The 26,111-nt window shown below is 45.2% G+C and overlaps 1 protein-coding gene and 1 long non-coding RNA gene across 2 annotated transcripts; one reads left to right on the top strand and one right to left on the bottom strand.

The window, feature by feature from the left end:
* Positions 1 to 1,412: 1,412 nt before the first annotated feature.
* LOC148114456 (uncharacterized) lies at positions 1,413 to 20,462 on the top strand. Its single transcript, XR_015732938.1, has 3 exons — positions 1,413 to 1,567; positions 7,828 to 7,951; positions 20,350 to 20,462. It is a non-coding gene; the product is annotated as an uncharacterized LOC148114456 (long non-coding RNA).
* Positions 5,591 to 8,659, bottom strand: LOC132712160 (kunitz/BPTI-like toxin). Its single transcript, XM_060692717.2, has 4 exons — positions 8,539 to 8,659; positions 7,884 to 8,045; positions 6,528 to 6,671; positions 5,591 to 5,744 (listed from the first exon to the last, which is right to left on the bottom strand). Exons 1-4 carry the CDS (start codon positions 8,621 to 8,623, stop codon positions 5,695 to 5,697), a joined length of 441 nt encoding a protein of 146 aa, XP_060548700.2. The 5' UTR covers positions 8,624 to 8,659; the 3' UTR covers positions 5,591 to 5,694.
* Positions 20,463 to 26,111: the final 5,649 nt, after the last annotated feature.

The following is a 26,111-nucleotide window of genomic DNA, read 5'->3' as shown; positions in this document are numbered from 1 at the left end:
ATCCAGGATCTTTGAAAGATATAGTTCAGTGGTCCTGAGATCTTGTCTGCCAGTTCCTTCAGAACCTTGGGGTGTGATCCATCCGGTCCTGGTGATTTGAACTCGTTTAGTGTAGACAGGTGTTTACTTACTATTTTCTTCCCTATTTTAACTTGTGTTCCTAATCTGTTTTTTGTGGTGCTGTTTTTGATAGGTTGGACTGTTTTTTCCTTTTGTGTAAAGACAGATGCAAAAAAGCGAGTTAAGTAATTCTGCTTTCTCCCTGTTGCTTGTCACTTTCTTGCCACTTTCTCCCAGCAATGGGCCAATTGTTTCCTTGTCTTTTTTCTTGTTTTTAATATGTTGGAAGAAGCTTTTTTTGTTATTTTTTACTTTAGTCGCAAGCCTTTTTTCATTGTGAGCCTTAGCTTTCCTCACTTTGCAATGTGAGGAATGATGAAAATTATCTTGAATGCATTTGGGTCAATATTAAAGGGGGGGAAAATGACATTGCCATAGGTCTATACTATAGGCCACCCAACCAAACAGAGGAAGTAGAAGAACTTTTTGCTAGTCAGCTAACTAAGGTATGTAGGAAGCACATCACAATAGTAATGGGGGATTTTAACTACCCTGACATCAACTGGGAGACAAACTCTGCACCAGGTGGAAGATCCAACAGGTTCCTAACAAACCTAGCAGACAACTTTGTTTCCCAAAAAGTAGATTAGGGAACAAGGGGATCAGCCATATTGGACTTAATTCTCACTAACAGAGATGAAATGATAAAAGGTGTTGAAGCTACAAGAACCTTGGGGACAAGTGATCACGCAATATTGGAATTCAACATTATGCAAACACAAGTAGTAGAACAAAGTCAAACTAGAGTCTTGGACTTTAAGAGAGCTAATTTCAATAAACTTAGAGAGAACTTGAGAAGGATTCCATGGATGAGAATCCTCAAGGGGAAAACAACTCAAGAAGCTTGGGAAATTTTGAAAAGTGAGATTATAAAAGCCCAGTCTAGCACAATACCAATGAAGAATAATAGATCTCAAAAGAAACCAGCATGGCTGCATAAAGAACTCTCTAACAAATTGAAAGACAAAAGGACAAGTATAAAAAGTGGAAAGAGGGGCAAATAACTAAGGCAGAATATCAGCAAATAGCCTGAGCCTGTAAAAATGAAGTGTTGACATGTATTGGCTGGATCAAGGACGATGGACAATGCGAAGATCATGTAATTAACCGTTTATTAACAACAGCTGGGCTAACTGCCACAGCTATAACTGAAACTGCTTGGAACTCTGCCTGACAGCTCTTATAAAGCCAGCTGTCAGGTGGCTTAACCAATCACGAACAGATGTTACTTTAACCAATCAACGAACAGAATGTTACTTCCTACTTTAGCAGACTTAATACATTTAAAAAAAACAACACATTGCAAAGTGAGGCTCACAATGAACAAAGGCTCGCGACTAAAGATTCTTTGGTTGGGTCATGAAATGTCTGCAAGGAAAGGACCCAGTTCAGAGAGCATCAGGGCCCCCACAATGCACTACGAATATTCTCTTCTATTGGTAACTTGGTAAGTATAGAAAATTGTAAAAACACGAGTTTTAGAGAAGCATTATCTTTATTTATTTTTTTTATTTATTTTTTTTATTTATTTGTCAAGCATATATAAGATAAGAGGTAAAAGTATAAACATAATTATAAATACATGAAAAGAGTAAGTAAAAAGGAATATTAGGACAGGGACGGAAGGCACGCTGGTGCTCTTATGCACAAACCCCTTACAGACCTCTTAGGAATGGGGTGAAGTTTACAGTAGACAGTCTAAGGTGAAAGTTTTGGGGGTTTGGGGATGAGACCACAGAGTCAGGGAGTGCATTCCAGGCATTGACCACTCTGTTACGGAAGTCGTATTTTCTGCAATCAAGTTTGGAGCGGTTTACCTTGAGTTTGTATCTATTATATTATTATTATTATTATTATTATTATTATTATTATTATTATTATTATTATTATTATTATTATTATTATTATTATTATTATTGTTGTTGTTGTTGTTGTTGTTGTTATTGTTATTGTTGTTGTTGTTGTTGTTGTTGTTGTTATTAATAATATTTATTATCTTTATTACATCTCCCTGAAAATGGTCTTTTTGACATTCCTTTTCTATACGAATGAAACAGGATCTGTTGGAAATAACCTGCAGGTCATTTCTGTAAGTTCGAATTGTTGCCTCTTGGGCGAGTTTACTTGATATCATCAACTTGGCTCCGTCCCCACAACTGACCTGCAACTGAGCATCCCCACCACACCAACCGCAATCTTGTAAAATCCCAGCAATTATTATTTGGATGCTGTTTTTAATGTTTGGTATCGATGAGGCTTATTGATATGCAATAGACTTCTTAGACTTCTCCTGCATTCTCAGATCTTGCCTAATCCAAATCCACCTTTCACTGCAGTTGCAGCTCTCTCTGTGTTGTGAAATTTAGAAGTTTCCGTTGGTTCTTCTGACTGCCAGTTGGCAATGCCAATCAGCCCAGAGAGCCCCTCCCTCGCTGCCCATCTATTAAGCAACCCTGGTTGAGGAGGAACAAAGTCAGATAAATAAACAAGGAACAAGCAATACTGCAGACAGGGAGCAGAAGCTGCCATGTGCCAAACTTTCCTATTCATGGACCAATCTGACTGCAACTGATGACATTACCGAGAATGGCAGTGAAACGTGAGCAATATGCAAACCAGGTTCCACCAGGAGTTATCGAGGGTGGGGCCACAAGGGTTTCTCCTGGGTCCTCTGCTCTTCGATGAAGCTCTGAATCTTTGGATGAAGAGGGGGAGGAAATGCAAATGGATTGCATGGGATGGGGAATCCTCTGGAAGAAAGGCAGAAAATCCACAATTACCTCATCACAAGAAATAATGGGTGGAAGATCGTTAGAGATCCAACTTAGAACTAAGGAGTTATTTCCTGACATTTAGAAGAATTAATCAGTGGAATGAGTTGCCTCCAGAAGTTGTGGGTGCTCCATCACTGAAGGTTTTAAAGAAAAGATTGGACAACCATTTGTCCTGAATGGTATAGGGCCGTGATGGCAAACATATGGCATGTGTGCCACAGGTGGCACACGGAGCCATATCGGTGGGCACACGAGATTGCCCTAGCTCAGCTCCAGTGCACGCATCTGATTTTTGAGCCTTCCGGGCCCACCGGAAGTCAGCAAGCAGGCCGTTTCCCGCCTCTGGAGGACCTCCAGGGTGGGGGTGGGGGTGGGGAAGGCTGTTTTCACCCTCCCCAGGCTCCAAGAAACAGATTTACTGGGCCCACTGTATATGCCAAAAGTGGAGGGTTTGTGGAGGGGTACATTGAATTATGGTTATGGGCAGACATGCACACGACCCCCCGCACTCCCTCTGCTTTTGGCACGTGACGGCAAAAAGGTTAGCCATCACTGGTATAGGGTATCCTGCTTGAGAAGGGAGTTGGACCAGAAAAGTTTGACCTAGCAGTGAGAACAATTGACCAGTGGAACAGCTTGCCACCAGGAGTTGGGGTGTTTCCTCACTGATGGCTTTCAAGAAGAATCTGGACAGCTACTTCTGAAATGGTACATGGTCTCCTGTTGAAGCAGGGGGTTGGACTACAAGACCTCCAAGGTCCCTTCCAGCTCTATTCTGATTGATTGTTAGAAAACGTCCTGTTTTCTCACTCTTTTTTTCATTGAAAAGTTTTATAAGAAATACAAGCAATTTTCTCCCCCCCCGCCCTTTCCCCCTCCCCTCCTTGCCCCCCACCCCGCCTCCCTGTTTTCTCACTCTTGCTAGCTGTAAAGAGAACAACCCATGGGACAGAAGTTGCCTTCGGAAGTTGTGGGAGCTCCATCCCTGGAAGCTTTCAAGAAGAGGCTGGGCTGCCCTCTGTCAGAAATGGTGCAGGGTCTCCTGCTTGGGCGGGGGGCTGGAATAGATGACCTGGAAGGTCCCTTCCAACTCTGTTACTCTGTTAAAAAAAGTCTCTTTGTCGCAACTGTAAACACAGCTGCAACAGCCCTTTAAGGAGGATCCGTGTAACCAGAGCCTTGAACGAGGCGGTTTGTTCAGGGTGTTGCACGAGGATTTGTGTAAAGAGGAACACTCGGAGCAGAGCAAGGATGGCCTCAAATCAGGAGTGACCCGTTGCCTTGGCCAAGTGGGGAAGGGCTTGCTGGGAGAGACCATGGGGTGGGGGGTGGGGGGGAAGGGAATTTCCTGACAAACACCTGAGCACAAACACCTGGGCAGGTGGTGCCACCTGCTGGAAGAATGAAGGCCCTACATGGGTTTCCATTTGGGACTCAAAATAAGTAAAGATAAGATTTATATCACCAGGATTTTATAGATTTATTATATCTCCATCTTCAGGTACTGGAATAGCTCTTCTCTTCACAACAGCCCCATGGGGGAGGCTGGGCTGAGAAAAAAGGCTTATCTGCGGTCAGTCCAGATGGCTGGCCAGGTTTCATCCCAACGGTTGGCCTCACAATTACACCTGGCTTTGTTCACACAACACCCTTCCTTCCTTCCTTCCTTCCTTCCTTCCTTCCTTCCTTCCTTCCTTCCTTCCTTCCTTCCTTCCTTCCTTCCTTCCCTCCCTCCCTCCCTCCCTCCCTCCCTCCTTCCTTCCTTCCTTCCTTCCTTCCTTCCTCTCTCCCTCCCCCCCTCCATTCATTCCTTCTGTACTACTCCTACCTTCCTTCCTTCCTTCCTTCCTTCCCTCCCTCCCTCCCTCCCTCCCTCCCTCCTTCCTTCCTTCCTTCCCTCCTCTCTCCCTCCCCCCCTCCATTCATTCCTTCTGTACTACTCCTACCTTCCCTCTTGTACTCTTCCCTCCCTCCCTCTCCATGTTCAGGAGACGAAGTTACTGGTGACTTAGGAACATATAACATATGTTTGAAACAGACAAATATCTGCATGCATGAGTAGCCTTCATATATCTAAAATTCTGCTTTCTTTTCCTGTTTTTCCCACCTGCAGCTTCTCTTTTATTTCTGCTCTGCTTAACAAAGGACAGAAAATCTGTCTGCTTTGCCTCATTGTCTCTCATTGTCTACACTATCCATGTGGAGCCATCAGGGCTCAAGTCTCCTTGAGCATCCCAGGCCTTCTCTGGAGTAAACCCAGAGGTGAATTTCAGCAGGTTCTGACCAGTTCTGCAGAACTGGTAGCAGAAATTTTGAGTAGTTCAGAGAACCGGTAAATGCTATCTCTGGCTGGCCCCGACCCCATCTATTCTCTCCTCCTGAGTCCCAGCTGATCAGGAGGAAATGGGGATTTTGCAGTAACCTTCCCCTGCCACGCCCACCAAGCCACACCCACAGAACCGGTAGTAAAAATTTTTTGAATCCCACCACTGAGTAAACCCTTTGTAGGGACTGAGTGTCAGGGATTTCAGCCTCTGAGACGTGCTTCCCTGGGCATTCTCTCTGGAAAGCCACATTGGGGAAGGATGTGCTGCCTCTCAGCCCCTCTTCCTCTGACAAGTGGGGTGGGGGACACAGGTCAACGCAGGGAGGGGAAACCCCCAAAGGAGCCAAAGAAGACACCTGAGACCAAGAGGGCAGCTGGAACCAAACTTTTATTGCAGAGAAGAAGGAATGAGCCCAGGGTGGGTTTTGCGGGGAGGGTCTCCAGGTGGTCCAGGACAGAAGAAGGCTCTTTGGGTCAAGTTCGAACAGTAGTTCCAATTCTGGTGGGTCTCCTTGTTGGTGATGCTGTAAAAACAAACATTCAGATGTGAGGTTTCTGCCCGTGATTGTATCCAGCGCTTCACCATATCTAATCTTACGACCATGGAGGGCCAAAGCTGAAATCAGGAGGAATGTCCTGACTGGGAGAGCGAGGAATCCTGGAGTTATGGGGCTCCATCACTGACGGTTTCAGGCAGAATAAAGACTAACAAAGTTGGACCGGGAACTTGGAGGCCTTCCAGGCCAACTCCTTGCTCAAGCAGGAGACCTTGTTCCATTCTGGAAAAAGGGTTGGCCCATCTCTTCTTAAAAGCCTCCAGTGATGGAGCACCTACAACTCCAGGAGCAAAGACATTCCATTGGAAAGTTTCTCCTTAGTTCTAGGTTGCTTTTTTTCTTTGTTCAGTTTCCATCTTCTCCAACTCAGTGCCCAGCAGGTGTGTGTGTGTGTGTGTGTGTGTGTGTGTGTGTGTGTGTGACCAATGGTGATTCAGGAGGAGAAGAGAAGAGGAGGAGGAGGAGAAGTCAGGAGACAGTGGGAGGACGACATAGAGGGTGAGAATCATCCCTTCCACTGATGTGTGTGGATATCTATCAGGAAGAAGACCCCACCCCACCAAGTTCTGCTTTGGCATCATGGCACCTTCCTCTTTCTTACGTCAGCTCCACCTTTGATGGACACGAGGAGAGCCGGAAAGACCCCAGAGAGACCTGCCTGTGCCCAGACCATGTGTAGGCCTAGGAGACCCCACACAGCCGTTCCTTTGGTCTAAGCGAAGTACACAAGGGACAACATATGGGACCTACCATGCGTCTCATAGAGAATATCCTTGCACTCAGTCAGGCAACCGTAACGGCAACACTTCTGATTCCCAGGACAATTCCAGTCATTTTGACACTTCGCAAGACAAGGACGTTTTTGAGGGCCCTGGGGACACACCCCAGGTTTTTCTGCAAAAAAGAAGATCAAAATATTTATATATAAATAAAAGACTTGACTTATAAAAAAAATAAGAAGATCCCAAGGCTTAGAACAGTGTTTCTCAACCTTGGAAGCTTGAAGATGGGTGGACTTTAACTCCCAGAATCCCCCAGCCAGCAGCGCTGGCTGGGGGATTCTGGGAGTTGAAGTCCTCCCATCTTCAAGCTACCAAGGTTAAGAAACACTGGCTTAGAGAATGCTCTGGAACTGGAATCCCAGATCAAGAATGATCCCATCTCTAGATCATTTAGAACCCAAAACATCTCCATACATCTAGGAGATGTCAACTGGAGCTGGATCCCACCTCCCCATCTCTTTTCCCATGAAGCAGAGCAGTTTCCCTCTGGGATCAATGTCTCAGGACCCTGGGGGGAGGGACGCTATAAATCTCCCCCCCACCAAGTTGGGATCCTGTATGGGGTCATGTACATTGCACAACCCCGGTTTCCATCAAAGAGGAAGGAGGAATTTCAGGGAATGGGAGGCAGAGACTTTCTGTGCTGGTTCTGCAGACCCTCACAGCCCCCTCCTCAAATACAGAAGGGGAGTAAGATAGGACCCTCCCCCAAGCAGAGGCTGGACAACCAGAGAAGTCTTCTTTCCTTGGACCTCCTGGAAATTGCCTGAAGTTCTTAGGCTAAATGGGGAAATTGAAGTTTTTAGCTGGCTGTCTCACCATATTGATCTAGGCTCATTCAGAATTGGGTTCTTGGTGGGCATGGAGTTGGGTGGTTGGAGCCATCAGGCCAACATCTGCATAAGCAGGGACAAGCACCAGGGATCACACAGTCTTTCTTTCTTTCTTTCTTTCTTTCTTTCTTTCTTTCTTTCTTTCTTTCTTTCTTTCTTTCTTTCTTTCTTTCTTTCTTCCTTCCTTCCTTCCTTCCTTCCTTCCTTCCTTCCTTCCTTCCTTCTTTCCTCTTCTCTGCAAACCCCACTCTCTTCTAGCACTGATGTCATTCCCTAGTTGGGTAATGAAACATCTGCAAGAAAACCACCAAGCTAAGAGAGCACCAAGGACCCCACAGGTCAACCAGAGTATCAAAAATTCCCTTCTATTGAGTCAATCATAGCCTGTTGTGAGAACCATAATATTACATTAAGCCATCCTATGCTTAATTTTAGGAGACAGCAGATCTTTTTCAATGAAGAGTTCAGTCCGGAACGCCTTCCCTACTCACCAACACAGGTGGAGTGGCATTGCTCTCTGGTCTCAAAATTGTTGGCATTTCCGTGGCATCCACCGTAGGTAAACCCTTGGCATTTTTTTGAAGTTGAGTTGTAGTAGAAGCGAGGTATTTTGGCTCTACATGGCCCAGGATCAGCAGGAAGATAACAAAAGCCTGTGAAATATGGAGGGGGGGGGAATGTTATTTGATTAGCTAGCTCAAAAGTCCTTACATCCATTCCCCAACCTGGCACCCTCCTAACATGCTCAGACTGAAGCAGTCGAGAGCCATCTGGGATCTTTTAATTTGATTATTGGGTTGCCTACTCAGAACGTCAATGGAGATTCTCAATCATCCAGATCATGGTTGTTCTGAAGGTGCTTTGCAACTGGACTTTCTTTCTTTATTTCTTGAAAATATTTCACTTCTCATCCAAGAACTGAAGAAGTGAAGACGCTTCTTCGATGAGAAGTGAAACATCTTTAAGAAAAACAAAGTCCAGATGCCTCTTGAAAAGCACCTTTGTAACAGCCAATTACCATCTTAAGAACCTCCCCAGAAGAAGCCCCACCAAGCTAGAGGGCCTTGGTTTCCATTTCCTGGGGGAGAACTCTGACCACTTAAGCCCCTCCCTGCAAAAGGTCTCAAGATCTTTCTGAAAACTCACTTGGACGGTCCTGGCCGGAGACGGGGGTCAGTTCTGCCCAGAGGGTGAGAAGTCCCAGCAGGAGAAGAAGACTTCCAGAAGACATGATGAAGCCGTCTGCCCCACACTTGGGCTGCTGGCTCTATTTATTCTCCCAACTGGGGATGTCACACCTACAGATCCAAGAATCAGGATGACTTAATGAGTGAGAATCCAAATTCTTTCCTCTTTCACAAGATGATCAAACAAGAAGTGGAGAATCTGAGAATCCGGGAATCTGGATAGGTGGCCACTTTGGGGGAGGCTAGGCAGGGCTCTGTTGTCATGCTCCCTGTTATTACATCTTCCTGAATGTGATCATTTTGACATTCCTTTTCTATGCAAATAAAATGGGATCCATTGGAAAGGGGCCCTGGAAATTAATCAATCAGAATAGAGCTGGAAGGGTCCTTGGAGGCCTTCTAGTCTAACCTCCTGCTCAAGCAGGAGACGTTGTACCATTTCAGACAAGTGGCTGTCCAGTCTCTTCATAAAAACCTCCAGTGATGAAGCACCCAAAAGATCTGAAGGAAAGCTGTTCCACTGGTTAATTGTTCTCACTTGGAAGTTTCTCCTTACTTTCTAGCTTACTAAGAAGTACATTGTGGTCTACTTTGTCGAATGCCTTACTGAAGTCTAAGTATACTATGTCCACAGCATTTCACTGATCTACTAATTTAGTCACTTTATCAAAGAATGAAATAAGATTGGTTTAGCTTGATCTGTTTTTAACAAATCCATGCTGGTGTCTAGTTTTAACAATATTTGTTTCTAGATGTCCACATATCTATTTTTTGATTATCTTTTCCAGTATCTTCCCTTCCCAGGTATTGATGTTAGCCTGATTGGTTTGTAGTTTGCTGGGTGTAGTTTTTTTTTTCCCCTTTCCTTTTTCCGCATCAGCTCTTTTCCAATCCTCAGGTAGTTTCCCTGTGCTCCAAGATTTTTTAAAGAAATGATACAATGATTCTGAGATAACATCTGCCAGCTGCTTCAGAACTCTGGAATGTAATCTGTCAGGTCCTGGTAATTTATATTCATCAAGGTCTGACAGGTGTTCTCTTACTATTTTCTTGCTTAGTTTAATTTTTATTTCTAGTCTGTCTTTTACAGTTATGTTTTTGGTAGGTTGAGCTATAGTTTCATTTTGCATGCGGACTGATGCACAGAACGAGTTAAGCTGCTCTGCTTTCTGTCTACTGCCTGTTACTTCCTTGCCATCCTTTCTCTTTAGTGGACTGACTTATCTTGACTTTTTTCTGCTTAGTTATATGTTTTTATTATCTTTGCTTTTTGTTGAAAGTCTTCGTCCATTCTGTGACTTTGCTTTCCTGACTTTGTCTTTGCAAATTTGGGCTACCTGCTGATATCCTGCTTTAGTTATGTGTCCTTCGTTCCATTTTGTGTACTTGTTCCTTTTCTCTTTCAGTTTATTAGAGAGATCTTGCAGCCATGCTGGTTTCTTCTTGGGTTTCTTGGGTTTCTTTTTCAGTGGTATTGTGTTGGACTGGGTTTTTATGATAATGATAATATTTTTCAGTGTTTCCCACACTTCTTGAGTTGTTTTCCCCTATAGGATTTTCATCCATGGAATATTTCCTAGGTTTTCTCTGAGGTGTTTTTTTTTAAAAAATCAGCTCTTTCAAAGTTTAAGATACTGACTAGATTATGTTCTATTGCTTGTGTTTGTCTTGAATTCCAATACGACGTGGTCATTCTCGCTGAAGTTCCAGCAACTTCAACTCCCTCTATCACTTCTTCTCTATTGGTAATAATTAGGTCTAGTATAGCTTTTCCTCTAGTTCACTCCCCTGCCTTTTGGGTGACGAAGTTGTCAGCTAGGTTGGTTAGGAATCTGTTTTATCTCCCAGTTGCTATCAGGGCAATTAAAGTACCATTGCTACTCTGGTATGTTTCCTACATACAATTGTTAATTAATTAGAATGGAATGGAATGGAACAGAACGGAACGGAAAGTTGGAAGGGACCTCGGAGGGCTTCTAGTCCAACCCCCTGCTCAAACAGGAGATCCTATACCATTTCAGACAAGTGACTGTCCAGTCTCTTCTTAAAAACCTCCAGTGATGGAGCACCCATGATTTCTGGAGGCAAGCAGTTCCACTGGTTAATTGTTCTAATTGTCAGGAAGTTTCTCCTTAATTTCAAGTTGCTTCTCTCCTTGATTAGTTTCCAACCATTGTTTCTTGTCCTGCCTTCAGGTGCTTTGGAGAATAATTTGACCCCCCTCTTCTTTGTGGCAGCCTCTCAAATACTGAAATACTGCTATCATGTCACCCCTAATTGGTAGTAAAGAGATTAGTAAAGAGGCCTATAGTATATGCCTACAGCAATGTCATTCCTTTTTTCCTTTTATATTTTCCTTTTATATTGATCATTTTCCTAAAATCAAATTATTCCCTCTTTGCCAGGGTTAGGGTTAGGGTTAATCTGGTCTCCATCCCCACATTTGAACTGCAAAAGAGCAGCCCTACCTCACCTATTGCAATTTTGTAAAACCCAAGCAATTATTATTTGACTATTGTTTTTAATGTTTGGAATCGATGAGGCTTAATGCTATGCCACAACTTTTAGGAAATTCTGAATTCTCAGACCTTGCTTAACCCAGATCATGTTCCATCTCTCAGTGCGGTTGAAGTCCGCTCTGTCTTGTGAAATTTAGGAATTTCTTTTGGGTCTTTTGCCTGCCCTGATCAGCCCAGAGGGGCCCTCCTTAACCGCCCATCTGTTAACCAACCCCTTTAAGGAGGAACAGGGACAAATAAAGGAACAAGGAACAAGCAGTGCCCCAAGTAGGTAGGAGAAGCTGCTGTGTGCCAACCCTTCCTATTCATGGGCCAATCTTACTGCACTGTTGACATCACTAAGAATGGTAGTGAAACGTGATCAATATGCAAACCAGGTTCTCAGAGCCCCAAGGATCCACCAGGAGTTATCAAGGGTGGGGCCATGAGGGTTCCTCCTGGGTCCTCTGCTCTTCAATGAAGCTCTGAATCTTTGGATGGAGACGGGGAGGAAATGCAAATGGATTGCATGGGATGGAACAAAGAAATAAAATCCAAAATTTCTTCATTACAAGAAGCAACGGATGGAAACTAATCAAGGAGAAAAGCAGCCTAGAACTAAGGAGAAATTTCCTGGCAGTGAGGACAATTAACTAGTGGAACAACTTGCCTCCAGAAGTTGTGGGTTGTCCATTACCAGAGGCTTTTAAGGAAAGACTGAAAAACTGTTTGTCTGTAGTGGTATAGAGAGTCCTGCTTGAGCAAGGGGTTGGATTAGAAGACCTCCAAGGTCCCTTCCAACTCTGTTATTCTGTTATTCCTTTGCCTGGACATTCTGAATTCTTGCAACCCTTCATCATAAGAGAGGAATCGCTGAGCTTCCAGCAGTAACGTGTAGCCCTTTTCCTCTTTAATGGGGTTTCCAGGTTGTGCAAGTGGGACACCATGGCCATCTTCTCCACTCCAGAGACTTTCTGGATGCTGTTTCTGTGAAGGTTCAGATTCCTCCATAAAACCCCAAACTTCAAAGGACAATTTGAGCCAAGTGAGAGTTAAGGTGATTCCATGGGAAGAAGGCCTGAAGGGCCAAGAAGGGAATTCTTGAAATGGGAATTAAAGATCATTGAGTCTCAGACAATTTTGTCCAGGACTTTGTCCAACTTTCCAGAAGGTTATCCGAAGGTTAGGAAAGGGTTGGAGAAGGACAACAAAGAGGATAGGATAGGATAGGATAGAATAATATAGGAATTATAGGATAGGATAGGACGGGATGGGGCGGGGCAGAATAGAAAGGAACAGAATAGAATAGGAATTAGGATAGGATAGGATAGGATGGAACAGAAGAGAGAATATAATATAATATAATATAATATAATATAATATAATATAATATAATATAATATAATATAATATAATATAATATAATATAATATAATATAATATAATATAATATAATATAATATAATATAATATAATATAATATAATATAATAATACAATATAATACAATACAATACAATACAATACAATACAATACAATACAATACAAGAGAGAAGACAGGACAGAATAGAATAGTTTATTTGGCCAACTGTGAATAGACACCCAAGGAATTTATCTCTGGTGCAGTGTACATGCAAATCCACAGATTAGTAATGAATGATCATAATAACGGTACCAATACGAGGGAGGAATAAAGAAGATAAGAAGGATGATGATAATGCTACAGCCATACAACATGGATGAATATACTTAGACCTCAGGCAGCGCTGTGAGAATTTGGTGTTCAGCACAAGGGGAAAAAACTATCCCTGCATCTAATCGTTTGGCATCGAATGTTCTGTAGCGCCATCCCCTGGGGAGGAGTTCAGGCAGTTCATGCCCAGGGTGTGTGGGGTCTGTAGATACTTCCTCAGCCCCACTTCTTGACCCATGGAATATACAGGTCCTCCGCAGAAGGCTGGTTGCCACCGTTCTTTCTGCAGCCCCAACTATCGGTTGAAATCTGTACCTGCCTTGTGTGGTTGCTGTACCTGGCCAGACAGGAGAGATGATTCTGCTGTAGAACTGGATCAGTGGCTCTCTGGGCAGAGTCTGAGCTCCCTAAGTTGGTGGAGGAAGAGCATTCCTTCTTTTTTTTCTTTAATTTCTTTTGTTAATTTATCCATCTCAGCACATTCTAAAATTTTATCTATCAATTCTTCCTCTGAAAAATTTAAGAAATTAAAGAAAAAGAAGAGACAGATTATTATAGAATATGGAATAAATGGTATAAATGGCTTAAGGAGAGAAATAAAGAATAATAACCACCAGGGGGGGAAATTAGAACTATAAAATATATACATAAACAATTGTATGGAGCAGAATAAAAATGTAGAGAAACGGACAAAAACAAACAGTATAAATAAAGAAGAAAAATTTATATAATAAGAATATAGAATTGAATAAAATTATGGATATAATTAAAATATGTAGATAATAATTGTAGAGAAATGTATAAAGTTAAGCTTGTTAAAGCTAAAAAACATATTGTAATCAATGGTGGGGGGGGGAAGGACAATGGGGAAAAAGAAAGAAAGAAAGAAATGAAGACATATGGGAGGAAAGATAAAATACCAGAAAGAAGATCACAAAGAAACAATGTTTAAAAGAGATAAGATGTGTATATGTTGTATGCAGTGGTGGGATTCAAGTAATTTAACAACCGGTTCTCTGCCCTAATGATTTCTTCCAACAACCAGTTCACCAAACTGCTCAGAAAGTTAACAACCGGTTCTCCCAAAGTGGTGCAAACTGGCTGAATCCCACCACTGGTTGTATATTATGTGAATGTCATATATATGTTATAATAAAATTACAATTTTTAAAAAAAAAAAATAGAATAATAACTTAGAATAACTTTATTGTCACTCTGAATGCACACTAATTGGCATCCATTAAAATGAAATTTCATTGCATACAGCTCTCAAAGGGTCACCACCTCCAATATACGCTACATAACCATGACAGAATAAATAAAGAAATAAATAAAAACAAAAGTATGCATATACCCATATATATTCTATGACACAGAGAAATAACACAGTCTACTTTGAATGTACTGTATACACGCACATGGCAAGAAAAATGAATCTTGAGAGTTTGCCAGACGGATGGTCTAGGGAACGAAGCTGTCACAGAATCTGAACGTCCTGCTAGAAATACTTTGAAACCTCCTCCCAGAGGGGGACAACAAAAATAGAGACCGTGAAGTGGGTGTGTGGGTCTTTAACAATGCTTTCATCTCTAAGCACATAGCACTTATAAGCAGTATCCTGAATAATAGGAAGCAAGCTTCCTATAATCTTCTCCGCCGTCCTCACCACTCTCTGTAGGGACTTTCTATCTGAGGCACTTAGCCACCAAACCAAACAGGGATGCAGTTTGTTAAAATGCTCTCAATCGTGCCTCTGTAAAAAGTGGCCAGAATAGAAGGAGAAAGATATGCAATCCTCATCCGATGCAGGAAACACAGGCACTGGTTTGCACACTTCACTAAGGATGACTTGTGGAGAATAGAATGGCTTCTCCTAAAATCTACTCTCATCTCTACAGTTTTTAGCATGTTTAGCTCTAGATGGTCCCAGCTGCACCAGAGGGCCACTTGATCTACGTCTTGTCTGTATTTGGACTCATCAGCATCTTAAATGAGACCAATGACTGTTGTATCATCTGCAAACTTCGGTACTTTAACGGAGGGATCCTTTGAGAGGCAGTCATTGGTGTAGAGAGGGAAGAGTACAGCACACCTGTGTTTACCAAACAGGTATTTGATGTGATTGCACCGGCTGTTTCCTGTCTGTTAGAAAGCTTATGATCCACTTACAAGTGTGGTCGGGCACAGCTAGCTGAGTCAGCTGAGTGAGAAGAATCTCTGGAATGATGGTATCTCTGAATGCCAAGCAGAAGTCTACAGAAAGGACCCTTGCCTTGGAGATTCCAGATGTTGCAAGGTGTAGTTCAGTGCCCTATTGACCGCATCATCTGCCGATCTATTTGTGCGGTAGACAAACTGCAAGAGGTCTAACCGTGAATCTGTGATGACTTTCAGGTGGGCCAACACTAACCTCCCAAAGGTTTTCACAACTGTGGATGTCAGAGCAACCGGTCTGCGGTTATTCAGCTCCTTGGTGGAAGGTTTCTTGGGCACCGGGGTGATAATAGAGCGTTTGAAGCAAGAAGGGACCTAACACACCACCAGTGATAGGCTCTCCTGCTTTAGCAGGGGGTTGGACTAGAAGACCTCCAGGGTCCCTTCCAACTCTATTCTGAAATCTATATTTATGAAAGATGCAGGCGAAGATGGGGGGCCAGCAGATCAGCACAGGCTTCTCAAGGAAGAAGGAGTTACTCCATCCGGGTCTGCTGCTTTTCCGATCTTTTGTCTATGAAATAAATCTTGCACATGGAGCCATCACAAAGTAGAAGAGTCTCCATTTCTATCCCAGACTTAACTCTGGAGGAAGCCCTTCATCGGGATTGAGTCTCTGGATATTGGTCAGGGATTTCAGCCTCCGAGAGGTGCTTTCCCTGCGCATTCTCTCTGGAAAGTCACATTGGGGAAGGATGCACTGCCTCTCAGCCCCTCTTCCTCTGTCAAGTGGGGTGGGGGACACGGGTCAACGCAGGGAGGGGAAACCCCCAAAGGGGCCAAAGAAGACACCTGAGACCAAGAGGGCAGCTGGAACCAAAGCTTTATTGCAGAAGAGAAGGAATGAGCCCAGGGTGGGGTTTAGGGGGAGGGTCTCCAGGGTGGTGCAGGACAGAAGAAGGATCTTTGGGTCAAGTTGGAACACTCAATCCAATTCAGGAGAGTCTCCTCGTTGGGGGTGCTGTAAAAACAAACATTCAGATATGAGGTTTCTATCCAGAACAGCCTCCAGTGCTTCTCCCTGCCTCATCTTACAACCAGGGAGACCCAAACCTGAAATTGGGAGGAATGTTCTGATGGGGAAAGAGCCAGAAAGCAATGGGTCTGCTTCCTCCTTGGAGTTATGGGGCTCCAACACTGGAGGTTTCAAGCAGAATACAGACTAACAAAATTGGAAGAAACCTCAGAGATCTGCTAGTCCAGTCTTGATGAACTCTTTTGGCATTGAGTGCCGAAATGGGAGCATGCACGCACGGCTGAAACTGGAAAAGCAGCCCCCGGTGCGGTTTCTGACACACACATGTGCACCAGCCACCTGGTCTTCCAGTTTCTTGTGCACATGCACGCGTGAAGACCAGCTGGCCGGCACGCTGGAACCCAGAAGAGCAACGGGCAACGGCTCGCGTGCCCGGAGAGATGGCTCTATGTGCCACACGGTTCTAGTCCAATCTCCTGCTCAAGCACGAGGCCCTACACCAGTGATGGCTAGCCTTTTCCTGAGCGAGTGCCTAAAGCGTGTATGCATGCGTGTGAATGCACGTGTGTGCACCCAAACCATGATGCTTCATTAACCCATCCTATGCTTAATTTTAAGGGACAGAAGTTCTTTTCCAATAAAGAGGCCAGTCCGGAACGCCTTCCCTACTTACCAACACAGGTGAAGTGGCATTTATCTCTGGTCTCAAACCTGTTGGCATTTCCCCCACAACCACCATAAATAAATTCATGGCATTTGTTTGAAGACGGGTTGTAGTAGAAGCGAAGCCTTCTGGCTCTACATGGTCCTTTCTCAGGACGAAGATAACAGAACTCTGTGGCAAATGGAAAAGGGGAGGGAGGGGGGATGTTAGTTGATTAGACAGAACAAAAGTCTTTAGGGCTCTTCCCCAACTTGGTGCCCTCTTAGCATGCTCAGATTGCAAGCAGTCGAGAGAAATCTGGGATCCTTTAAGTTGGTTTCCTGCCCTGGGGATTGGATCAGATGGATGACTGGATTGTTCCCGTTGCTTAAAATCCTGATTCAGCTGCTGCATTGAATTGAGATAGGTCAGCCCCCACCTAAAATTGCATCTCTCTTTCTTGGGGCCTCCTCCCATTTCTCTCTCCTACTCAGCTGACACCCAACCACCATCTCCAGAACCTCCCCAGAAGAAGCCTCACCAAGCCAGAGGTTCTACACTGGGGTCTTTGGGGGGGGGAACTCTGGTCACTTCAGCCCCTCCCTGCAAAGGGTCTCAAGATCTTTCTAAAAGCTCTACCTGGCCGGTTCTGGCCGGAGACAGGGGTCAGCTCTGCCCAGAGGCTGAGGAGTCCCAGCAGGAGAAGAAGACCTCCAGAAGACATGATGAAACCATCTGCCCCACCCTTGGGCTTCTGGCTCTATTTATTCTCCCATCTGGAAATTTCACATCCAGGAAGCAGTTGTAATGCAGAGACAATTTGAATTCGTTTCTCTTTCATAAGTTGATTGAACAAGAGGTGACAACATTCAGAGTCGCATTGAGTGGCCAGTGTGGGGAAAGCTAAACAGGTCCCTGTTGCTCTGTTCCAGTCCCTCCCTCACACACGAGGCCCTCCAAGACAGAAGTCTTATTCTCCAGGTTCCCACTCCCACCAAATGTGAAGTTCTCTTCAGTCTGGTACTCTTCGGTCTAGGTCCAGGGTCGCAAAGTCCAAGAATGAAGGCAAAAGTCCACAAATCCACACACACAAAGTCTGAAATCCAGGCACACTCCAAAGTCCATGCAGCATAACCAAATCAAGCTATGAGTCTTCCTCCTCCTCCTCCTCTTTCTCCTCCCCCTCCTCCTCCCAAGGTTCCGACCGATGCCCTAATAAAAGCAAGCCCCTTAGCAAGAAAAATCCAGTTGTTTATTAGGAGCGCCATATCGGCACGGACCAAGCAAAGCCAACTCTGACTTCACCCAGTTCACGCCTTGCCTCTGACCCTGTTGCCCTCTCGCCCCACGGTGTGTCACCAGTCACATTCCCCAATGACCGTTCCCCAATGAAGCAATTTTGTGGGTCGTAGAAGTCACTCCCTTCTGCCATTGTGGGTCTCTGTGGAGATGGCCTTGCCTTCGGGTGGCTAGGATGTGTTTTGTTTTGACTGTGAATTCCTCGGTGCAGCTGGGAGGTACGATTTCCCATCCCCCTGCCTATGGCAACTCGGGAGCAGGTCAGGAAAGCTTTGCGAGTTGACAACCTCCTCCCTTCTAGCACTGATGTTGTTCCCCAGATGGGTAATGAAACATCTGCAAGAAAACAACCAAGCTCAGAGAACAAGAAAATGGAATGGCAGAAAAAATGATTAGATATACAAGGACGTGTAGAATGTGTATGTTTTATGCATATGTTATTATAGTTGTCCACAAAATATCTCCTTTGCAAGCCTTCTGTTCATAATTAACCAATAGCTTCCACAATGGGAAGGAATTAATTTCTCAGCAAATCGAAAAACATCCATTTCCACCCTCCACCCATCAATTTCCACAGCAGAGATGAAAAGAAACCCCTCTTACAGAGTCCACTGAATGCCCTTCAGGCAACAGGAGACCGAAGGACCCTCGGGACCATGTGAGGGGCACACGACTCTCTCAGGATGGCCCTTCTGATCCCTTTTGCCATGGTACATTTTGTGATGCCAACATGCAAACAGGCTTTGTAACCCAGGACACTGTTGTGTAAGCCAGGATCCAGGAAAGACAAGCAGCCCCAGGGCTCACCAGTTCAAACACAAGAGTCCTCCCTTGGTACAGATGATAGGTGTTACCTCAACTGTTGGCCCTTCCTGACATGGGCAAAGCCAACGGTTCATTGCCTTGAGAAAGAGATCTCGACATCCTTCCATTTCCTCTTGTTCCTGCAAGGGCTCTTCTCACTTCCTCAAAGCAGGACTTAAAGGTCCATCTGCCTGGCATTCCTGCTGTTTGGGCACCATGAAGCTGTGCAGGGCCACCTCTTTCTGGCTCTCCTCACCTTCCCCAGATCCCCACTCCCATGACGTTACTTGTTAGGATTCAGAAAACAGCTGCAAGAAGACCACCAAGTTCAGAGAGCACAGGGGATCCTACAGGCCTCCTCCTCCTCCTCCTCCTCAAACCTGACTACCTTCCAACACTGATGATTCTAGCCAGTTGTGTAATGAAATGTGTGCAGGAAAACCACCAGGCTCAGAGAGCAACTAGTACCCAGCACATGAACACTGAGCTACCAATTTAGCTCAATTTAGCAGGATACCCATCGACCATGGTATCTTGCTACGACAGCTCAAGGGGTTGGGAGTGGGAGGCACCGTTTTATGGTGGTTCTCCTCCTATCTCTCGGGCCGTACGCAAGCGGTGTTGGCAGGGGGGCAGAGGTCGGCTATGAGGCCCCTCACCTGTGGGGTGCCCCAGGGGTCGGTCCTCTCGCCTCTCCTGTTCAACATCCATATGAAGCCGCTTGGGAAGATCATCCGTGGTTTTGGGGTGCGGTATCATCAGTACGCTGATGATACCCAGCTTTTTATATCCACCCCAAACCAGCCCAGTGATGCCCTCGACGTGATGTCACGTTGCCTGGAAGCGGTACGGACCTGGATGGGGAGGAACAGGCTTCGACTCAACCCCGCCAAGACCGAATGGCTGTGGGTACCGGCATCTTGTTCCGATCGAGATATTCCATCGTTGACCATCGGGGGTGAGGTGTTACCCCCTGTGGATAGGACCCGCAACTTGGGTGTCCTCCTGGATTCACGGTTGTCTCTGGAAGACCATGTGACGACCGTGACCAGTTGGGCATTTGCCCAGGTTCGCCTTGTGCGATAGTTGCGCCCTTACTTGGACCAAGATGCCCTACGCACCGTTACTCATGCGCTGGTCACCTACCATCTTGAGTACTTCGGGTGAGGTTCAAGGTGCTGGTTATCACCTATAAAGCCCTTCATGGCCTAGGCCCGGGATATCTGTCAGACTCCCTGCAGCCAGCGACAATCCCCAATCGCCCGGTGCGTTCCCACAGACAGGGCCTCCTCAGGTGCCGTCAGCCAGACAGTGCCGGCTGGCGACCCCCAGGGGGAGAGTTTTCTCTGTGGGCGCACCCACCCTCTGGAACCAACTTCCTTTGGAGCTCTGGATGGCCCCTGACCTTCGCTCGTTTCGCCGCGAGTTGAAGACCTGGCTGTTCCATAGCCTGGACTGATGGGGGGTTTTTAATGAATTTTTAAACTGTTTTAAATTGGATTTTAATTTTATATCGTTTTAATAAGGAACTTTGCATTTTACTGTTGTGAGCCGCCCTGAGTCCTCGGAGATAGGGCGACATATAAATTGCATTAAATAAATAAAATAAATAAATAAATAAATTTTCTCTTCCCTCTTTGCAGGATTTACCTGAGAGCCAGGGCCAAGCCAGCCTCCCTCCCCACATCTGGACTGCAACTGAGCATCCCCACCACACCAGTTGCAATCCTGCAAAATCCCAGCAGTTGTTATTTGAATGCTGTTCTTAATGTTTGGTATCGATGAGGCTTATTGCTATGCAATAGACTTCTTAGACTTCTCCTGCATTCTCAGATCTTGCCTAATCCAAATCCACCTTTCACTGCAGTTGCAGCTCTCTCTGCCTTGTGAAATTTAGAAGTTTCCGTTGGTTCTTCTGACTGCCAGCAGAGAACCCTAATCAGCCCAGAGAGCCCCTCCCTCACCACCCATCTATTACCCAACCCTGGTTGAGGAGGAACAAGGACAGATAAATAAACAAGGAACAAGCAATACTGCAAACAGGGAGCAGAAGCTGCCATGAATAGTGTGGAAATTGGGATCGTAGAAACACCCAGGAGCATAGAAGAGTCCAAAGGCAGATGCATGAATAAATGTGATAAATGTATTTATTCATATAACAAAACATTAACTATATACAAAGGCTGTCTTAATATCCATTAATATCCATTAGGATAGGGGGCACACAGTGTGTGTGACTACCCCTATCAAAGATCATGTCTCATGGAGGACAAACGTAAAAGAGAGCTTGGTGGAAAGGTTAGAGGGGGTTTTATACTCAGTGTAAGCCCCTCCTCTCCACATAGGGGTGGGGGCACTTTCTGCCTCCACTAGTGTCTGTATGATATATGTGCCAATGGCTTCCAAATACTTGACAGTTCCCCTCCTTGCGAGCCAATGGCATGCAAACATACAAATGCAATGCACAACAGATTTTACCCTGTGAGACATAACTTTTTACACAGATCTTTGTGCCTATCTGCTGGTAGAGGTTTTGTGAAAATATCAGCTGTTTGATATTTGGTCTGACAATGTGATAAAGATATAAACCCCATCTCTACTAGTTGCCTAACATTTTGATAGCGGATATCAATATGTCTGGACCTTTTTCCCACCGCATAGGCTTTGGCAATGCCTATGGCCCCGGTGTTGTCTTCTATAATTTGGATGGGCAAAGTCAGTGGTGTCCAGATGCTAGAAATTAAGGCATCAAACCATATCAGATCGTTCCCTGCCTCTGATAAGCATGCATATTCGGCCTCAGCGGTGGAGCACGAAACAAATTTCTGTTGCCCCACATGCCAATGGATGGGTGCCTCATTTAATAGTACCAAGAAGCCCGAAGTACTCCTACGTGTCTTGGTATCTCCGGCCCAGTCCGCATCCGCGAAGCATTTTAATTGGGCCTTGTCTCTATTCTCAGGTTCCAAGCGAAGCACGTAATCTGCTGTGGTCTTGAGATACCTTAATAGCTTTTTAATGGCCAACCAGTGGAACTGGGTAGGATGTTCCACTTGTCTAGATAGCAGATTTACGGCCAGGGCAATATCTGGATGGCTCCAGTTACTTATATATAGTAATGAGCCGATCACTGACCTAAATAGAGTATTATTTTGGAACTCTGGGCTATCCTTGTGTGCCAATCCATAATAGTCGGTCTGCATTGGGATAGCCGTTGGCTTGCTATCTTCCATTTTACATTTCACCAAGAGTTCCTCTATCTTTTCCTTTTGGGAGAGAGCAAAACCTTTTGGTGTAGTGATGATTTGTACGCCTAGGTACTTGTCCACATATCCTAAAGACTTTAGAGTGAACTTTTTTTGTAGGGTCCTGGCAAATATAATACTTCCCCCCTTGTCAGGCCCTATATATAAAAGGTCATCGACATACACTAGGACTTTCTCCAGCCCCCCTTTGGTATCCCTTGTGAAGGTTCATTTATCAGCTGGAGATGGATGGAAACCCAGTGATTTGAGAGTTTTAGTCAGGCATTTGTACCACAGTCTGCCTGATTGTTTGAGGCCGTACAAACTTTTCTTCAGAAGCCAGGTGTGGCCTTCCTGCCGTTGAAATCCGGGGGCACCTCTGACGTAAATTTCTTGTTTTAGATGTGCGTGTAAATAAGCAGTTTGCACATCAAATTGAAAAATGTGTTCCCCATGTGCTGCTGCGGTGACCAAAGCAGCCCTCACACTTTCCGCTCTCACGGTGGGGGAGTATGTTTCATCAAAGTCCTGCAAGTAGCGCTGTGCGTAGCCTTGTGCTACCAGCCGGGCCTTATAGAGGACTTGGTTGTTGGGCATTGGCTTGACCTTGTAGACCCAACGGGTGCCAATTGCTTTCCTCTTTTTGGGGACTTCCATGGGGATGAAGACTTTCAATTTTTTGAGACTGTCCATTTCCCGCTCCATTGCCACCCTCCACCTGCGCTGTTCTTCCTCGGGAAGCTGAAGGACATCTGAGTACGTTTTAGGGGCCATGGTAACGCTGTTGACCGAGGCAACACAGCCAATGTCCAACCTTTTGGGTGGCACCCCTTTATTGGAGCGTTTTGACCATCTGGGAAATTGCCACTCACCATCATCATTGTCATCCGAAGCATCGGTGTCAGAATTGGAGCTGCCGGAGGTATCTTTCCAATCAAAACGGGGCGGGCCTCTGTCCTAGGCGCTGCGAAGATATGGTCGTTTAGGTGAGGCAGGAGGTGTGAAGTCACCCAAGGATTCCTTGTCTGAATCGTCAGAGTCAGGTAGGGATTCATCACCATCCGGATCTTCGCTGGTCAGTTGTTTGGAGTTTGTTGGTTCATCCTCTTCAGGTGGTGCTGCTTGTTCAGTGTCGCTTCTAATAGAGGAATAACCGGGTTCATTGGAATAAATTTTTGACCAATTTGACCCCTCCTCAAAGGAAGCTGATCTAGAGACAATGACAAGGTTATTTTTGTCTACAAACCTAGAGGCCTTGCTGCCGGTTGCATAACCTATAAATCTGAGCCTCCTTGATGCTTTGCCCCCCTTTCTTCTGAGGTGCTTGGGAATATGGACCCAGGCATAGGAACCAAAAATTCTCAGGTGTGAGAGGCTAGGTTTCCTTCCATGGACCAGGAAGTATGGGGTTTGGTTAATGGCACTACTCCACGTCCTGTTGACTAGATATTTAGCCATTTTGACCGCTTCTGCCCAAAAAACTTGGCTCATGTCAGCATCTGCAAGTAGGCAGTTCATGACATTCTGCAGTACGCCATTTCTCCTTTCTACAATGCCATTCTCAGACGGAGTTCGAGGGGATGATTTAAAATGGAGGATACCGCTCTCCTTCATCCACTTTTCAAAAGTCTTGGATGTAAACTCAGTCCCCCTATCGCTCTGCACCTGAGCGATGCACACCTTGTGTTGCGTTTGGATCTGGTTGTAAAGATATTTGAAGTTGGTAAAGACTTCAGTTTTGTCCTTTAAAATAAATACGAGAGTAATCATCTACTACCGTTAAAAAATAACGCCCCCTACCAAGGGAGGGTCTAAAAGGACCAACCAAATCCATGTGTACTAGCTGATAAGGGTACCTTGCACGACGGGAAGAGACCTTAGGTATAGCAGCAGTTTTAGATTTTGCTGCCTTACAGATGGCACATTCCAAATAGGTATTACAATTCTTTATCTTAAGCCCATCAGAAAAATCTTGCATTTTCTTAATAACCGGGAAGCTGGCATGGCCGAGCCTGCGGTGTAATATATGAGCACAATCCAAATGTAAAGGTTTACCCATGCATACTTTGTCAACCTTATGTATCTTACCATTACAAGCCTTGGTCTGTTCAGTAATGAGAGTAGGCACTGGATTAATGGTCACCTTAGAGTTCCTCAGGGTTGGCTGAGGAGTTGTGACCTTAATGGGCTCAGCCTTAATGGCTTTGGATGTCCTAGGAGCTGGTTTAAAAGCTTCATTGGTTTTAGGTCCAGGGTCCTTGAGTTTGGACAACCTGGGGGCTGGCATAGAAGCTTTCTGCTCTATCTGGGCGTTAGCTCCCTGAGTCCTCTTGTTAGGTTTCTTGTGCCTTTTGACCTGTGCTTTTGGGGAAAAATAAGGCAAATTGTTGATTTTTACAATATCGCCAACAACACCCCCATTTTCGAAAACATAACCTCCACCCTTCTCAAAAACCAGTTTTACATTTTTATCCTCAGTCAATTTTAAGATGCTTAAAAGGTTGTTCTTGATTGAGGGAACATACAGTGCCCCTGTGACATCTCCTATACCAGGCACATTGATCACGCCTTCCCCAGTTACCTCTGCCTTGTCCCCAGTGGCAACTTTTACTGAGGACTTGAGTGGGTGTAAAACCTGAAATCGTTGCTTCGTGTTGGCTATATGCGTTGATGCACCTGAATCAAGAAGCCACAGCCCCTCAGCATCCTTTACCTGGGAGGTGTGGTTGTCACTAGTGACACTACAGAATTGGTATCCTTTATGACCACCTCCCCCTCTTCCACGGCCTCTTTTATTTTTATTGTGCTTAAGTCCAGCCGTGTTGGCCCTAGAGTGAGGGCACTCCCTTTTAAAGTGACCTTGTATGCCACAGTCAAAGCAGGTGGGAAGGGTATTAATCCTTTCATTTGTGTCCTGGCGCCTCCTCTGAGGCCTAGGCCTGTGATATGCCTCCTTCATTTCTTGTTGTTCCTCATCTCTGCGCCTTAAATCTTCCTCAATAAAGCGGCCAGAAAAGTATTCTATATTTCTTTGTTCCCTAGAAACCCCTTCTAGAGAAATAATAAAGGGACTCCAGGATTTGTCTAGGGAGTTCAACATCACACTAATTAAAGTGGATTCAGAAACAGGCTCCCCCCTCTGTATAAGCTCATCCCTCATGGCTTTAAGCGTTGCCAAATGTTCCCCCATTTTGACACCAGGTTTGAGTTTATAGTTGTGGAAAATTCTTGACAATCTGCTGGTGGCAGCCATATTGTCACTATGGAACAAATTATATAGGGCAGTCCAAACTTCCTGAGCTGTGAGGCCGTCTGAAAGACTGGCATACAGAGCTGTGTCTATAGAACTTAACAGGGTTGTGTAAGCTCTTTTATGCAGGAACTCAATTTCAGGGCTCCAAGGTAAAGGCGGTGGTCTTTTGATCATGTCCAGAGTATTTTCTCTTAAGAGAATTATCTGAATCTCTTTACACCATTTTTTAAAATTCTGACCACTTAAATGTAATTTTTCAAAATTATTTGGCAAAGTTACAAAATTATTGCCATTAAACTGCATGGGGAGTTGTTCAAATGGCTGAAAAGAGCCTGTTGTGAATGGCATTGGGATCCCTAAGCCTGGGATCGATTGCTTAGGTCTGGCTCCTTTTTGTAGTCCTTCTGTAGTTTGAAGCAACTGGGCACGTGCAGGAAATGGAGCATGCTCCAAAGCCTTTTCTTGTTGGAGCTCCGATCTCCCTCTCTGAGCTCTGAAGTCAGGTCTGGCTGGAGCCTCAGCATAGGCCCGGACATCAGCGATGTGGCGGGGAAGCCTTGGAGGAGTGGGAAGAAAGCCTGGAGATCTTTCTGGAGACTGGAGGCCCATCAGATGAGGTCCATGGGCTGGGTAGGCCTGGAAATGTCTCTGTATCTCCTCTTCTCCATCAGAGGAGCAGGATTGCAGCTCCGGATCATCCCAGCAGGGCCGGAAAGGTGCGGAGGCCTCAGCCGGGGCCTCCCTGGAGCATTCAGTGAATGGTGAGCGCCTCTGCAGTGGAAAGTGGGAGGCTGCAGGTCCATCTGGGTTCCTCCGGGGGTGGGAGGTTGGATTTGGGGCCCTCCTTGAGTGGGCAGCTGGGTCTGGGGCCTCGGGGGGGCCAGTGGGTGGTTGCTCCATAAGTTGC

The sequence above is a fragment of the Pantherophis guttatus genome, chromosome 3, assembly GCF_059756535.1.
Source record: "Pantherophis guttatus breed Tessera chromosome 3, ASM5975653v1, whole genome shotgun sequence".
Classification (NCBI taxonomy): domain Eukaryota; kingdom Metazoa; phylum Chordata; class Lepidosauria; order Squamata; family Colubridae; genus Pantherophis; species Pantherophis guttatus.
This window is presented reverse-complemented; position numbering and strand designations above follow the sequence as displayed.

What these genes read in the sequence shown, in the direction of transcription:
- LOC132712160 (XM_060692717.2), bottom strand. Translation starts at nt 8,623, where the DNA reads ATGTCTTCTGGAAGTCTTCTTCTCCTGCTGGGACTTCTCACCCTCTGG. An exon ending in CTCCGGCCAGGACCGTCCAA is followed by an intron (nt 8,046 to 8,538) that starts GTGAGTTTTCAG and finishes CATATTTCACAG; the next exon opens with GCTTTTGTTATCTTCCTGCT. An exon ending in ATGCCACTCCACCTGTGTTG is followed by an intron (nt 6,672 to 7,883) that starts GTGAGTAGGGAA and finishes TCTTTTTTGCAG; the next exon opens with AAAAACCTGGGGTGTGTCCC.